This window comes from Rana temporaria, chromosome 9 (assembly GCF_905171775.1).
Source record: "Rana temporaria chromosome 9, aRanTem1.1, whole genome shotgun sequence".
In the NCBI taxonomy this organism is placed as follows: Eukaryota; Metazoa; Chordata; class Amphibia; order Anura; family Ranidae; genus Rana; species Rana temporaria.
In genome coordinates, this window is record NC_053497.1 from 49,533,991 (window position 1) to 49,550,778 (window position 16,788).

General features: G+C 41.2%; 1 protein-coding gene across 1 annotated transcript; it reads left to right on the plus strand.

The window, feature by feature from the left end:
- Window positions 1-10,236: 10,236 nt before the first annotated feature.
- Window positions 10,237-16,457, plus strand: LOC120914539 (olfactory receptor 6C74-like). Its single transcript, XM_040325217.1, has 2 exons — window positions 10,237-10,337; window positions 15,215-16,457. The coding sequence occupies exons 1-2, from the start codon at window positions 10,237-10,239 to the stop codon at window positions 16,152-16,154; spliced, it is 1,041 nt and encodes a 346-aa protein (XP_040181151.1). The 3' UTR covers window positions 16,155-16,457.
- The last annotated feature ends 331 nt before the right edge of the window (window positions 16,458-16,788 follow it).

Below are 16,788 nucleotides of genomic sequence, written 5' to 3' on the forward strand. Positions count from 1 at the left end.
GATACAACGGATCACTTCCTACGGCGTGAACGTAACCTACGCCCAGCCATATTCACGTCCAACGTAAACGACGTAAAATACGACGGCTTGTGTTCCCTGGTCCATACCTTTGCATGGCATGGGTTGCGCCTCATATATGGGGAATAACTTTACGCCGGACATACGACTTACGCAAACCGCGTATATTATCTCCCTCATTTGCAAATGTGCATAGAAAATCAATGGGAGCGACAAATGCGGGCAGGGTAAATATGCGCCCACGATACGACGGCGTAGGCAAGTTATGTCGGTCGTATAGGAAGCCTATTTTTAGGCGTATCTTAGTATGTGGGTCGGCGCATAGATACGACGGCGCACAATTGTACTTACGTCGGCGTATCTTGAGATACCTTGGTGTAAGTGCTTTGTGAATCCGGGCCATTATCTCTATAATCAGCAGGAAGGAATATTGAGAATGTACTAGATATGGTGGGCCAGATTCACATAGAATTGCGGTGGCGTAACGTATCGCATTTACGTTACACCGCCGCAAGTTTTACGGGCAAGTGCTTGATTCACAAAGCACTTGCCTGTAAACTTGCGGCGGCGTAGCGTAAATCTGTCCGGCGCAAGCCCGCCTAATTCAAATGGGGCGTGTATCATTTAAATTAGGCGCGTTCCCGCGCCAAACGTACTGCGCATGCTCCGTTTTGAAATTTCCCGCTGTGCTTTGCGCGAAATGACGTCGCACCGACGTAATTTTTTAAATGGCGACGTGCGTTACGTCCTTTCCTATTCACGGACGACTTACGCAAAAAAAAAATAATTAAAAAAATCGACGCGGGAACGACGGCCATACTTTAACATGGCAAGTCTAAATTTAAGCCAAGAAATAGCAGCTGTAACTTTACGCCGGGAAAAGCCGATTAGCGACGACGTAAGAGAATGCGATGGCCGCGCGTAACTTCGTGGATCGCCGTAAACAGCTAATTAGCATACCCGACGCGAAAAACCACACGAATTCCACCCAGCGGGCGCCAAAGTATTACACCTACGATCCGAAGGCGTACGAAGCCGTACGCCTGTCGGATCGAAGCCAGAAGCCGTCGTATCTTGGTTTGAGGATTCAAACTAAAGATACGACGCGGCAAATTTGAAAATACGCCGGCGTATCAGTAGATACTCCGGCATATTTCAGCTGTGAATCTGGCTCGGTATGCTTTATTTTAATGCCCCTCCTCTGCAATACAAACAAACAAGTGATCCTGGAATTAGAAGTGTTGAGTGGACAACCATTGCAAGTATAACACATGATGATCAGCACCTCTGAATGCAAAAAGTATTGTATTTATTTAGCTGCAATTAAAAGCAATCTAGCAAAGGATTACAAATCATCTGCAATATGTTATGACTCATATGACTGAAATATGTCAGCCTTTGTTGGATTGTTTTGTAATTGGTACACACCAGAGGTGTAACTAGAAACGGCAGGGCACTACAGAAATGTTCCAGGGGTTTTTCATAAATGTCTAGTGGGTTCTATACCCAGAATTGAATAGACCAAAATCTCCTAGGCAACATTTAGCCAATTTGTATAACTGGGCGCAGACAATGGGGGTAACAGAGATTTGGAGATGGAGAAACCCAGAAAAAAAAATGTACTCCTGTTTCTCTACCTCTTATAAAACGCTGTCTAGATTGGATCTAGCATTTGCAGACCCCGCAATGTTAGTAGACATTGCAAAAGCCACATACCTACCGAGTGGTCTTTCGGATCATTCCCCTTTATTCGTGACAATACGTATTCCCATCCCAAAAAATGCGTCACTGTGGAGATTAACTCCGCAGTGGGTGCTACATCTGGAAATAGCAAAAAAATGCCATCTATAATAACGGAATATTGGGAGAGTAATGCGGGATCGTCCTCGGTAGGTATTGTTTGGGATGCGTTTAAAGCGTATTTACGAGGACAATACATTTAAAGTATTTCAGCGATTAATAAAAAACAGAAGATCAGGACAAAGGGGCTACAAATTCAGATAGAATTTCAGAAGGAAAAATATGGTAAAGATCCCAGTTATATTAACTTTGACTTAACCACTTGGGATCCGCCTGCCGTCAATTGACGGCTACAGTGCGGATCCCAATTGCCAAACTGCCGTCAATTGACGTCCGCCCCTTAGGGCGGTCCCCGCGCACGCTCCAGAGCGCGCTGCGGGGAAAATCTGTGTTGGCCGTATCCCTCGGACACAGCCAATTACAGATCGCCGCGAACGGCCAATCAGAGTGGCCGTTCGCGAGGCGATCTGTGCGGCCAATGAGAGAGGATCTCATATGTAAACATATGAGATCATCTCTCATTGCCGTTTTACACAGAGACAGCGGTGCTGTCTCTGGAGAGGAGACCGATCTGTGTCTCTTGTACATAGAGACACAGATCGGTCACCCCCCCAGTCACCCCCCCCCTCCACCTACAGTTAGAACACTAAGCAGGGATACATTTAACCCCTTCCTCACCCCCTAGTGTTAACCCCTTCAATGCCAGTCACATTTATACTGTAATTAGTGCATATTTATAGCACTGATCGCAGTATAAATGTGAATGGCGCCAAAAATGTGTCCGATGTGTCCGCCATAACGTCGCAGTCCCATTAAAAATCGCAGATCGCCGCCATTTCTAGTAAAAAAAAATAATAAAAAAAAAATAATTCTGTCCCCTATTTTGTAAGCGCTATAACTTTTGCGCAAACCAGTCGCTTATTGCGATTTTTTTTTTTTTTTTACCAAAAATATGTAGAAGAATACGTATCGGCCTAAACTGAGAAAAAAAATGTTTTTTTTTTTTTTAAATTGGGATATTTATTATAGCAAGAAGTAAAAAATATTGTATTTTTTTCAAAATTGTCTCACTTTTTTGTTTATAGCGCAAAAAATAAAAACCGCACAAGCGATCAAATACCACCAAAAGAAAGCTCTACTTGTGGGGAAAAAAGGACGTCAATTTTGTTTGGGAGCCACGTCGCACGACCGCGCAATTGTTAGTTAAATCGATGCAGTGCCGAAAGCTGAAATTTCACCTGGGCAGGAGGGGGGTATATGTGCCCAGTAAGCAAGTGGTTAATGATGGCCGCACAAAGAGATTTACACTTGCATATGGAGGAAATAACAAGTCTGGAACTGCATAGAAATAGACAAAATATTTTTGAGCAGGGGGATAAAAGTGGGAGATTTTTAGCGAGATTAGCACAACAAGAATATCAAGCTACAACTGTATGAGAAATCAAGACTTTGAAAGGACAGAGAGTAAAAGAACCTGAGGCAATATTGGAGACCTCAGGAAGTACTATAGCTCGCTGCATGCCTCTTCTCTCCCCTCCCGACTTCCGCCCAGAGGCTATGACGGATCTTTTAGACCAGGTAGCCCTTGGGTGGTTGTCGAAATTCCAGTGGAATTCTTATAAAAGCAAAGCAAGAGACGCCAGTGGAAGAGGCTCCTCAGGACTTTGCCCAAATATCAAGGACTCTGAGTGGGAGGGCTGGAGGACGAGGGTAGCGCTGTATGCCAACGATATGCTGTTGTTCTTGAGAGATGCGGGTCTGTCTGTAGAGGTAGCTTTAGAAATACTAAATACTTTTTCATCCTTTCATGAGGCTCCATTGAAAAAGTCCCTACATTCCCCATTGACCAGGGAGCACATGATACCGCTGTCTCAGATCTACCATTGAAATGGGTGACAGAATTTAAGTACCTTGGTATAATAATATCCAGACAGGTTGAGGATTCTGAGTGTTGAATCTGGATCCAGTGATGCAGGAGTTTGGAAGAAACTAATGGTATGGGCAACGTTGCCTTTGTCGTTATTAGGACGTATAAATCTGGTAAAGATGATGATTTTTCTCAATTTTCTGTATTTGTTCAGGAACTCTTCACAATGGCTGCCAAAAAGTTTTTTTTTGTACAGTTACATGGTATGCTTCCCATACTTTATATGGGCAAATAAACAAGCCAGAATAAAATTAAGTACACTTATGAGACCGGACGTTTCAAGAGGGGCTGGCCCTTCCCAGACTTTTATAAGTAATTATTTAGCCACACAGATAGTGACAGTGGGGCGATGATTGAACCCTGAGGGTTTGACTCTGCCACAATGTTGGAGGCAGCAATGGTCTCAATCGGTGGAGACACTGCAGGGATTGCAGTGTATGGGGCTAAAATCTAGGCGAGGTCTGACCCCATCCAATGATAACAACAGTAAAAATATGAAGGCTGCCAAGTAAAAAGGAGGCATATTCGAACAACAAAATTTATCCCCGAATACCCCATTGTGGAGAAATTCTGAACTGCCACACTTAGATTCCATTCAGGATCCAGGGGCATGGACTAAAAATGGGGTGAAAAAACTATTGCAAGTATTACAGGGGACTTCATTTGCAGAAATGAGGCAATTTTGGAATGTGCCTGAGAGCTATACTTTCAGGTATATGCAACGTATCCATGCTTTATCAGCTCAGTTCCAGAGGGGGACCCCACAATTAATGGAATCAGGTTTGGAACAAATAGTTAAGTGAAAAGAAGTCAACCTCAATCCTATATACGTATTTATTAAGGACCACACTGCCTGATATCAGTAAATTAAGTGAATGCTGGAGAATAGATGTTCCAAATGTAGTGGAGGAGAAATGGGAGAAAGTATGGAGGTCCCCATTTCAGATACTAGTATCACTTCGAGACAAGTTAATACAATATAAAATAATACATAGGAGCCACTATACACCATATAAGTTATACAACATTTCCCTATCAAATCCTCAGAACTGCTGGAGATGTGCAGACATTCCAGGAAATTGTATGCATATATTTTGGTCATGACCGAAGATAGTGGTATTTTGGAGAGAGGTCCTGAGAATAATTGCTATGGTAACATCAATAGCTCTGGAACAAGAGGCAGGGATCTGCCTATAGGATAGAAGGAAAGAATAATATCTCTATGGGAAAAAGAACAATGGTGAGCCTATTATTATTCTATGCTAGAAAGACGATAGTGTTAAATTGGGAGAAAGTGGAAGCTCCCTCTGTGGCACATTGGAAAAATCTAGTAAACAGTAACCTGCCATTGTATAGGGAGACATACTGTAATAGAGGATACTCAGAGAAATATGAGAGCGTTGGATAGAGAATCCTATGACAGCTTCAGGATAAATAGGGTATAAGGAGAGGATAACCACGCCATGGAATTAAGGGAGAGAGATGAATGTATAAAAGGTATCTGTGTTAGGTGAAAGAAAGGTTACGTGACATTTTTATGGGGGCTCCGGAGGGAGCAGATAAATGTAAATTGTGAAATGTATACAGGGAGTGCAGAATTATTAGGCAAATGAGTATTTTGACCACATCATCCTCTTTATGCATGTTTTCTTACTCCAAGCTGTATAGGCTCGAAAGCCTTCTACCAATTAAGCATATTAGGTAATGTGCATCTCTGTAATGAGAAGGGGTGTGGTCTAATGACATCAACACCCTATATCAGGTGTGCATAATTATTAGTCAACTTCCTTTCCTTTGGCAAAATGGGTCAAAAGAAGGACTTGACAGGCTCAGAAAAGTCAAAAATAGTGAGATATCTTGCAGAGGGATGCAGCACTCTTAAAATTGCAAAGCTTCTGAAGCGTGATCATCGAACAATCAAGCGTTTCATTCAAAATAGTCAACAGGGTCGCAAGAAGCGTGTGGAAAAAACCAAGGCGCAAAATAACTGCCCATGAACTGAGAAAAGTCAAGCGTGCAGCTGCCAAGATGCCACTTGCCACCAGTTTGGCCATATTTCAGAGCTGCAACATCACTGGAGTGCCCAAAAGCACAAGGTGTGCAATACTCAGAGACATGGCCAAGGTAAGAAAGGCTGAAAGACGACGACCACTGAACAAGACACACAAGCTGAAACGTCAAGACTGTGCCAAGAAATATCTCAAGACTGATTTTTCTAAGGTTTTATGGACTGATGAAATGAGAGTGAGTCTTGATGGGCCAGATGGAAGAGCCCGTGGCTGGATTGGTAAAGGGCAGAGAGCTCCAGTCCGACTCAGACACCAGCAAGGTGGTGGTAGAGTACTGGTTTGGGCTGGTATCATCAAAGATGAGCTTGTGGGGCCTTTTCGGGTTGAGGATGGAGTCAAGCTCAACTCCCAGTCCTACTGCCAGTTTCTGGAAGACACCTTCTTCAAGCAGTGGTACTGGAAGAAGTCTGCATCCTTCAAGAAAAACATGATTTTCATGCAGGACAATGCTCCAGCACACGCGTCCAAGTACTCCACAGCGTGGCTGGCAAGAAAGGGTATAAAAGAAGAAAAACTAATGACATGGCCTCCTTGTTCACCTGATCTGAACCCCATTGAGAACCTGTGGTCCATCATCAAATGTGAGATTTACAAGGAGGGAAAACAGTACACCTCTCTGAACAGTGTCTGGGAGGCTGCGGTTGCTGCTGCACGCAATGTTGATGGTGAACAGATCAAAACACTGACAGAATCCATGGATGGCAGGCTTTTGAGTGTCCTTGCAAAGAAAGGTGGCTATATTGGTCACTGATTTGTTTTTGTTTTGTTTTTGAATGTCAGAAATGTGTATTTGTGAATGTTGAGATGTTATATTGGTTTCACTGGTAAAAATAAATAATTGAAATGGGTATATATTTTTTTTTGTTAAGTTGCATAATAATTATGCACAGTAATAGTCACCTGCACACACAGATATCCCCCTAAAATAGCTAAAACTAAAAACAAACTAAAAACTACTTCCAAAAATATTCAGCTTCGATATTAATGAGTTTTTTGGGTTCATTGAGAACATGGTTGTTGTTCAATAATAAAATGAATCCTCAAAAATACAACTTGCCTAATAATTCTGCACTCCCTGTATGTATGCCTTTTTGTATGGAAAAAAAATGGAAAAATAATAAAGAGATTTGTTTAAAAAACAATGTCTAGTAGCATTTAATGAACCCCATTTTACTTATTCTAAAAATAAGTGGCTACTATTTAACCGCTTAAGGACCGCCGCATGACTTTTTACGTCAACAGAATGGCACGGCTGGGCAAATGGGCGTACAGATGCGTCCCCTTTCATTTTTCGCATTTTTTGCGAGCTCCATGACCGTGCGACCCGCAGACTCGATGTCTGCCGGTGTCACGCAATCGGGTCACAGAGCTGAAGAACGTGTCCCAAAATGGTGTCAAAACCATGTGCCTTTCCTCCAATCACGGACGTTCTTTCATTCTCGGACTCAGTTTCCCAGCAGACACTATGTTCAGTGTTCCGCCAATCACGGACGTTCTTTCATCCTCGAACAAGAGAAGGTCCATGATAGGCGGAACACTAAACACACTGTCTGTTGGCAAAATGAGTCTGAGAATGAAAGAACGTCCGTGATAGGTGGAACACAGGACGGGACCGGACCAGGAGGAAGCCGCAAGTTTTAAAAAATGGACGCCCAAGGTACACTGACTCGAGTCTAAGCCGAGAGGGGTATTCTCAGCCCTAAAAAAAGGGCTGACAAACTCAGCTTATACTCGAGTATACACAGTGGGCCGGATTCACAAAGAGTTACGCTGGCGTATCAGTAGATACGCCGACGTAACTCGGAATCTAAGCCCGTCGTAAGTTTAAGTGTATGCTCAAACTGAGATACACTTAAACCTAGCTAAGATACGACGGCCTGCGCCGTCGTATCTTAGGGTGCAATTTTCCCGCTGGCCGCTAGGTGGCGGTTCCGTTGATTTCGGCGTAGAATATGTAAATTACTAGATTACTAGATACGCTGATTCACAAACGTACGTTAACATAAAACACGCCCCCTCATCCTCATTTGAATTACTCGCGCTTACGCCGGCCCCATTTACGCTACACCGCCGTAACTTAGGAGGCAAGTGCTTTGTGAATACAGCACTTTCCTCTCTGACTTACGGCGGCGTAGCGTAAATACGATATGCTGTGTCGCCGTAACAATGCACGCCCCTACCTGAATCCGGCCCAGTATGTCCTTTGTTTTTAGGACTACCTTTTTTGTGTGTGTCAGCAACAACCTTGGTTGCTTTTTAACTTCTGGATCCCTCCTCACAGTTTTTTTGCTCTTTTAGTTCATTTATTTTTTTCTATTTATTTTTAAACATTTTATTTTTTTAACAAAAGATTTTTATTGATTTTCACATTAGATAGTACAGTACAGGTTGCAGTTTGTTCAAAACAAAACATTAGTTATACAAAGCGTTAACACAAGAAAGGTTATCAAGGTATAAACATGTCTAATCATATGCAGGCTCTTCATAATGCAATATAAGATGGTGTCACAATGAGCTAAAACCTGTCACCCCCCTTTAGGTTCACACTGTAAGCAGGTTTTGAAACATACATTAGTAAGAGACCTGCCCCGAGCCCTGGAGTAGGGCTGAGGGTCTCATTCACGTCAAAGTTACTTGTGTTTATTGGTATTAGTTGATAAACAAACTCATAAACTCATGCATAAGGAGTAGATCTATGCACATTTTCTAGCGGTTCTTGGCATTTATAGTCCTACAGTGGTAGGCTGGGGTAAACATCAGTATCACCACTGGAGGGCGAACCCTTTACACGTTTATGCAATTTATCATTCGTCATGGATGAATTGGTTGTACATCATATACCATATATACTCGAGTATAAGCCGACCCGAGTATAAGCCGAGGTACCTAATTTTACCACAAAAAAAATGGGAAAACTTATCGACTTGAGTATAAGCATAGGGTGAGAATGCAGCAGCTACTGTAAGCGGAAAAGAGGGTCAACAATGCCCATTTGCATGCCTCACTGTGCCCATTGCAACCTCACTGTGCACAACCTCACTGTGCCCAACCTCATTGTGCCCATTGCAACCTCACTGTGTCCATTGCAACCTCACTGTGCCAAACCTCACTGTGCCCATTGCAACCTCACTGTGCCCATCCTCATTGTGTCCATTGCAACCTCACTGTGCCCAACCTCACTGTGCCCATTGCAACCTCACTGTGCCCATTGCAACCTCGCTGTGCCCATGCTCACTGTGCCAATTGCCCCCTCACTGTGTCCGAGCCAGTGTACCTGAAATTCTTGTCAGGCTGCGGGTGTCCATTCATTGTTTAAAAGTTGCGGTCTCCTACTGGTCCCGTTTGGTGATAGGCATTTCCCAGCAGCCTATCACGGACCTCCTCTCATCCTTGGACTCAGTTTCCCAGCAGACACTGTGTTCAGTGTTCCGCCAATCACGGACGTCCTTTCATCCTCGGACAAGAGAAGGTCTGTGATAGGCGGAACACTTAACACAGTTTCTGCTGAGAAACGCCTATCACAGAAGGGACCAGGAGGAGGCCTCAACTTTTAAACAATGGACGCTCACAGCCTGTCAAGAATTTCAGGTACACTAACTTGAGTATAAGCCGAGAAGGGTATTTTCAGCCTTAAAAAAAGGTCTGAAAAACTTTGTTACTCTGCAATAAACCCTATATGAAGAAACAGTTATGTTCCCCTGCTACATATTATTTGGCCGTTAGCACCGGTAGAATATCTCTCCTTCTTTCCTCTCCATTTGATGAGTTTTGAGGTCCATTTTGGAGTTTTCCTATACAGGGATAATTTTGCGCTGACAAGATAGTGAGACCTGTTCTTTCCAACAACCCCTGAGTGTGCCCCGACGAAGCAAAATTGCGAAACACGTTGACGCACAGGGGCTCACTGCTGTCTATTTGGTGTTTACTTCTTGTTTACACCATAGTTTTATGTACTTTTTGTGTTAAGTATGTTTTTTAATTCTTCCTATACTTGATTTGTTTGTAAATGATTCACTGTTAATAAAATACAATTTTTTATTATACTCTCGTCTATCTTGCCTTCAAAGTCTGATTCAGAGTCTTCTGACTCTTCAGCTTTTTCATTAACTCAATCCCATACGTATGTGGCTTTAGGAGTGTTGTTCTATTTTTTGCGATGTATAGACAATATTGCAGAAGCACTAAAATTCATATGTTCCTTGAGCAGAAGTCTCTATGTGTTTCGTGAAACAGCGCCCACTGTCTCAGGAGACAGCCAAGATTGGGTTTGTGTATATCTGTGGAAAGACTGTGTTATGAATAATACAGTTATAGATAGGATATAATAGGATTCACTTTCAGACCACGCAAAGTAAAATTAGAGTAGGTCCATTAATATGCAGAAAGCATACTTACACATCAGTTGAAACATCAACCACGAAGATGCATAATAAGCGCCAACAATTGAATAAGCGTATCAGGGTTCCCAGCAATGCGGAGGAGCCTCCACATAATAGGTTCCAACCGGAAGCTGATGGTGGCAGGTAAGTGTGGGGTTGGGGCATGGAACAAGGGCAAAAGATACAAACCATAAAGGAGTGAAAGGTGACAGAAGATGAGACTCAAATCTAATAAGGTGAGTAATAGTCTATATAGAAGGTGAGTGAGTATAGGACTAGTGGGAAAAATGACAGCATAAGCATTTACATAAATATGAGGGTCCATGGGCTCCTCCAGCTGTCAGTCAAATCCTGTAAGGAGGAAGCAGAGTGTCAGGACCTGGGCTTGAACCTGGGACCTCTTCTGTGTCTGACATTGTTTATTCCTACTAAGCTATCTGGGATGCTGGACAGTTCCGTGCCTGATCTGCTGGATAAACCTATATGATCCATTAGACTACTCTGCTTGGTGTCTTGATTGCAGCTTAACCTTGAACTCCTTGCTCCTCCCATGAACTTCCTATAAAAGCCTTGTCTCAGCACTTCCTCTTTGCCAGGTTATTGTGCCTTCCCTGCCAGTGCCTTGCTGTTGTCTTTCCTGCTGCCATTTGTATCTGCAACCACCCGTGTTTTACCCTCGGCCTGTTCTTTGACTACTCTGCTGCTTGGTCCCAACCTGCAGCCACTCAAAATTGATCCCTTGGTTTGTTTGCTGACTACGCTGCTGTTTCATCCTTGTCTGTTTATCCGCTATTGGACACCGGCTTGCTCACACCCTGGTGGGGCAAACTTGAGGACCACGACCTGGTACTAGCTTGCAGCTAAATCCATCTCCACCATCAGGAGCTCTGGAGAAAACCAGCTAGTACTTAGACTCTGCACCTCAGGGGAGCCTGTGTCATCTGCCAGAAGTGACTGCCTGTATACCTGTCCTGCCACTGCTATTGCAATTGGTCTTCAAGCCTGACGCCTTATCGTGACACAAAGGTTGTGGGCAAGCCTCGCTGTGTGTGTGTCTATTGATCCCCATCTTGGGAGAATGCCCGCAAGCATGCCTCATAAGAGGAAGGGGCAGAGAGAACTCGCAGGGGACTCCAGAAGAGGAAGTAAGGGGCCATCCCTAAACACTTACACTTCGCTTATTTCATTGCTGATGCTCAAATGCAGAAAAAACATACTGGCCTGTACCACAATTTCTGCCTAACCCCTCCCCCAAATAAAATATTTTTGGATTAAAGCGTTTTGCTATGCGTTTTGCTATGCTGAAATGAAATGCTATGCTTTTTTAACTTCCTCCCCCTTACTTATAGCTGGACAATATTTGGGTTTGCTGACTGGGAGGCAAACCGAAAAAGGAATACAAGGTTATTTTTAATAATATCAGCAATGGGCAGACAAAAAAACATTTTACAAAATTAGATTCACCCTATCCCCTAATTCTTTGACAATATTTAGCTAATTCTAGGCCTTCTTTAAGATTTAATGGATAGAGACCTGATTAAATAAAGGGACACTCATCAAATTCTTCTTCAACATATGGCATAGTTTTATAAATACCTTAAAGCATCCCATAACTTTATTAATGCTTGAGGCCTCATACACACAACCGTTTTCATTGACAGAATCCATCAAGAAACTTGGTGGCAGAGCTTTTTTGCCAAGGAAAACGGTCGTGTGTATGTTTTCCACCGAGAAAACTGTTGTGGAACTCGACGAGAAAAAAAGAGAACAAGTTCTCTTTTTCCTCGTCGGGAGTCTCAATTTCCTCGAGGTGTTTCTCGTCGGGCTGGTTTACGACGAGAAACACGATCGTGTGTATGCTTAGAAACCCGTGCATGCTCAGAATAAAGTATGAGACGGGAGCGCACCTTCGGTAAATGTAGCGTTTGTAATGGAGATAGCACATTTGTCACGCTGTAACAGACTGAAAAGTGCAAATTGTCTCCTACCAAACTTTTACTTAACACGCAGTAACGTGAGATTAGCAAAAGCAGCCCCAAGGGTTGTGCCAGTGGAATCGAACTTCCCCTGCCGTCGTATGTGTTGTACATCACCGCTTTTGAGAACAACGAGATTTTGTCTTGACAGTGTGTACGCAAAGAAAGCTTGTCAAGTTTCTCGACAAGCCAAACAAGAAACTCGTCGAGGAAAACGATGTTTCATTTACGACGAGTTCCTTGGTACTTAGAATTATTGGTCAATTTAATAACTCCCTCTTGTCCAACCCGGAGGAGTCCTGGTAATCTCTGTTGCTGAACCTGATTCACTGGAAAACCCAACATAGTAACACTCCTCACGGTAAGCAAACTCTGATGAATCTACAACATATATGGCAGCTCCTTTTGCAATGGCATTCGTCCCAGCATTTTGCAATATCCTTCAAAGCTCAACAATTTGACCTAAACACTGTATTTTTAATTGAATAAGGCCATAATGTACCTAACTGTTAGTATTATAGCCTAGAGTTTGGGAGCAAAGTCCCCATTTGCTTACAACTTTTGTTTTTTGTACATTGTTACAATACTGTACTCTCTATGTATCTTAACTACAGTACAATAAAATGGTATTTAAAAAATGTTACATCATAATAAAAAGTTTGTTTAAAATATATACATATGAATAATGTGTACACAAACAGTAGGAAAATTCTAGGGACCTCTTTATAATTACAATTGCTAATTTCCAATTCCCTGATAATGTGAACCTTTGAGACCAGCTAGGGAGTCAAAAGCTGATATAAGCAATATATTCACAATCATATTAACACACAACCACATTGCTACAGACAGTCAGTTAGATTCGGAACAGGTTTGATACAAAAGGAATATTAATGCTGAGATAAAATTAAACCATCTATATAAATTAGTTGTGAAAATGTGTCTTCTTTATAGTAGATTTAAATGTTTCCTTTTATTTTACCAGAAATGTTATGTTATATTATGTTAAGGAAACCAGAGGAAATTATTAGTGCAATGCCAACTGCAAGCAGACAATGAGACATAAGGGTTGACTTACTGAAACTGGACAGTGCAAAATCTGGTGCAGCTTTGCATAGAAACCAATCAGCTTGTTTAATTAAGCTTTGACAATAAAAACCTGGAAGCTGATCTGATTTCTATGCAGAGCTGCACCAGATTTTGCACTCTCCAATTTTATGAAATCAACCCCATAGTCACATTGAAAAAGACACATGTCCATTGAGTTCAAATAACAGGCAATACAGTTGCTTTAATTCTCTTTTTGACTAGAAAACTACTTTTTAGAATTTAATTAAACCTGAAACCAAAAGTGTGATAGAATTTTGCTTACTAATGCTCAGATGTGGTAACTGCATTTGTTTTATTTCTGTCTGTCTTTTTTTCTTTGTTTTCCCTTGCTAATCATGCCAATATCACACTTCCCATCTTTCTTTCATTCACCAAACTGTATTAGGATAGCATAAGTAGGACAGGACCACTGGGAACCCCCCTTGTGTTCTTGTAAAGTACATAGATTGGTGTGGTCCTGCAATCTAGCACAGGCAGTTGACAAGATTACTGGCAAAATCATCATAAATGTTTTGCACCTATCAAACAGATTCAATGGTATAATTAGCAGGAAAAAACGTAAACAAGAGAAGTTCATTTTAACTGGTTGCTTATATTATGATGGAATAACATATTTTAGCAAATTTAATTGTTGTATGGCTAGATGAATTATCTAGAAAAACAGATTTAAATTATACAAAGTTAACTTCCTAAATTCTAGATTTTTTTTTCTTACATAACACATACTTTTTTTGTTACCAGTTGTATAGCTTGTGACAGAACATTACACTATATTCCTAATTTGCTTAATAGTTTATAAACATTGGTTGTGGATAAAAAATGTGTAGCGCTAAAAAAAGTCACATGTTGCCAAAATGATTCAAAAATAATTATAACAAAAATAGTGTCCAATAAAGGTGAATGAAGTTCATATGGGAAATATTCCCGCAAGGAAGATGTAATCCTGTGTTAGGCCTCGTACACACGACCGAGGAACTCGTCGGAAAAGACACATCGTTTTCCTCGACGAGTTCCTTGTTAGGCTTGTGGAGAAACTTGACAAGCTGCCTTTGCGTACACACTGTCAAGACCAAATCTCCTCGTTCTCAAACGCGGTGACGTACAACACATACGACAGCAGGGGAAGTTCGATTCCACTGGCACAACCCTTGGGGCTGCTTTTGCTAATCTCATGTTACTGCATGTTAAGTAAAAGTTTGGTAAGAGACGATTTGCACTTTTCAGTCTTTTACAGCGTGACAAATGTGTTATCCCCATTACAACCGCTACTTTTACCGAAGGTGCGCTCCCATCTCATACTTTATTCTGAGCATGCGCGGGTTTCTAAGCATACACACGAACCTGTTTCTCGTCGAAAACCAGCCCGGCGAGGAACACGACGAGGAAATTGAGACTCCCGTCGAGGAAAGAGTGAACTTGTTCTCTTTTTTCCTCATCGAGTTTCTCGACAGTTTCCTCGATGAAAAACGTACACACGACCGATTTGCTCGGCAAAAAAGCTCTCCCACCAAGTTTCTTAATGGATTCTATCGAGGAAAATGGTTGTGTGTACGTGGCTTAACTCCAATGTTATTCCAAAACATGTGAAGACCCACCACCAGTGAATGTAAGGGGAGGCTAAGCCTTTTGTTATAATCATTTTGGCAACATGTGACTTTTTTCAGTGCTACACATTTTTTATCCACATTTGTTTTTTGCTTTGTATCTAGCTTTTGTGTTTAGCAGCAAAACCTTTCACTAGTTTATAATAATTTATTTTCCTTTATTCACCTAGCGCAAATTTTTCCTTCCTTTTACCTATAAACATTGGTTAAATAATCCTGATAAATAATAATGAGCAAAAATGAATAACTGCAATTTACAAAAATAGTCATAAACACATCACAGGGAGGGGCAATAAGATCTACATAAAAATGTACTTTTCATTCATTTCAGATATAAAGTACACAATGTAAGAATGCTTGTAAATAAGACAACTGTGACATATTTCATCATTAAAGGGATCTCTGATGACCCCAAGTTGCAGTTTCCAATTTTCCTTCTAGTCCTCCTTACATATCTTATAACTCTGAGTGGTAACCTGACCATTCTCATTGCCTGCCGACATCCAGTGCTCCACACACCTATGTACTTCTTCTTGGGTAACTTGTCTGTGCTAGATATCTCTTGTTCTACCATTGTCTTGCATAGAATTCTTCTAAACTTTATTTCTGGGGATAAAACTGTTCAATTTTCCCAGTGTATGATACAAATGTACTTGTTTGGATCCCTTGGTATTACTGAATTATTAATACTGTCCTCCATGAGTTATGATCGCTATGTAGCAATATGTAAGCCTTTGCATTATCACAGGATCATGAACAGTAGAATATGCACTCTTTTGGCCTCACTCAGCTGGATGTTGGGGTTTTTCCAAATCCTCCCTCCTTTTTGTATAGTATTTAGCTATACTTGCTATTCCTCAAATGAAGTCAACCACTTCTTTTGTGACCTTGTCCCCTTAATGAAAATTTCCTGCAATGACACGACTGTTTTGGAACTTCTATTTCTCATAGAAGGGTTGCTTCCTATGATCTTTATGCCATTTGTCCTCACCTTCACCCCTTATATTTTTATAATAAATGCTATCTTGAAGATCTCTACAAGTACTGGAAGACGTAAGGCCTTCTACACATGTTCCTCACACCTCATCGTTGTGATATTGCTCTACACTACTGTGGCCAGCCAATATTTGACACCAAATCTATCTAGTACACTGGAGTCTAAGAAGCTTTTATCTTTATTTAATACGGCTGCTATCCCTATGCTAAATCCATTCATTTACAGTCTAAAAAACAAAGATGTTAAAAGAGCTTTAAAAAAGAGCAGCAGCTAATGTGGTTTTTCTTTAAATTGAATATCTAGTATTTGCACACATAATTTTATTATTTATCAAGACAACATTTTTAAAAAAAGATTCACATTTTACACAACTGAATGAGCCAGAGGGTGAACATTGCTTTATAATTAATATGGATTTGTAGAGAGTTTTAGTTAAACAGTCAAAAAGTGAGCTGCCACTGCTGGTCTTCCTAGGAAGCCCAGTACATTTGAAAACACTGGGTGAATTTACTAAAGGCAAATTGTAAATGTAAATCCTTAGTAAATGTAATTGTGAAACAGCTTCACTTTGGAAAGAATAACCAATCAGATACAATAAAGAAAATGAAAAAAAAAAAAACAGTAATTTGGCTTGCACATTATTGGATGACAAAAATCACAAAGTTTTAAACATTTACTGAGCTCTGGGTAAAATAAGTGCAACTGTACTTGCAAGGGGGAAAGGGTACTTACAAAGTGCACAGTCTACCCACTCAAATGTTTCATGGAAGTACCCTGTACTAAATGAAATAACATTTTATGAATACAATGATGTACAATTTTAGATTACAAAACAAGGAAAATTACAAAATACAAATACTCTGCAGCCTCCCCTGTGTTCCTATTGGCAGGAGGAAGCGAGCCAATTA

Bases quoted from the DNA above. Each gene is read 5' to 3' on its own strand.
- LOC120914539 (XM_040325217.1), top strand. From the start codon at position 10,237: ATGCATAATAAGCGCCAACAATTGAATAAGCGTATCAGGGTTCCCAGC. The intron at 10,338-15,214 runs GTAAGTGTGGGG...CATTCATTTCAG, and splicing joins CCGGAAGCTGATGGTGGCAG to ATATAAAGTACACAATGTAA.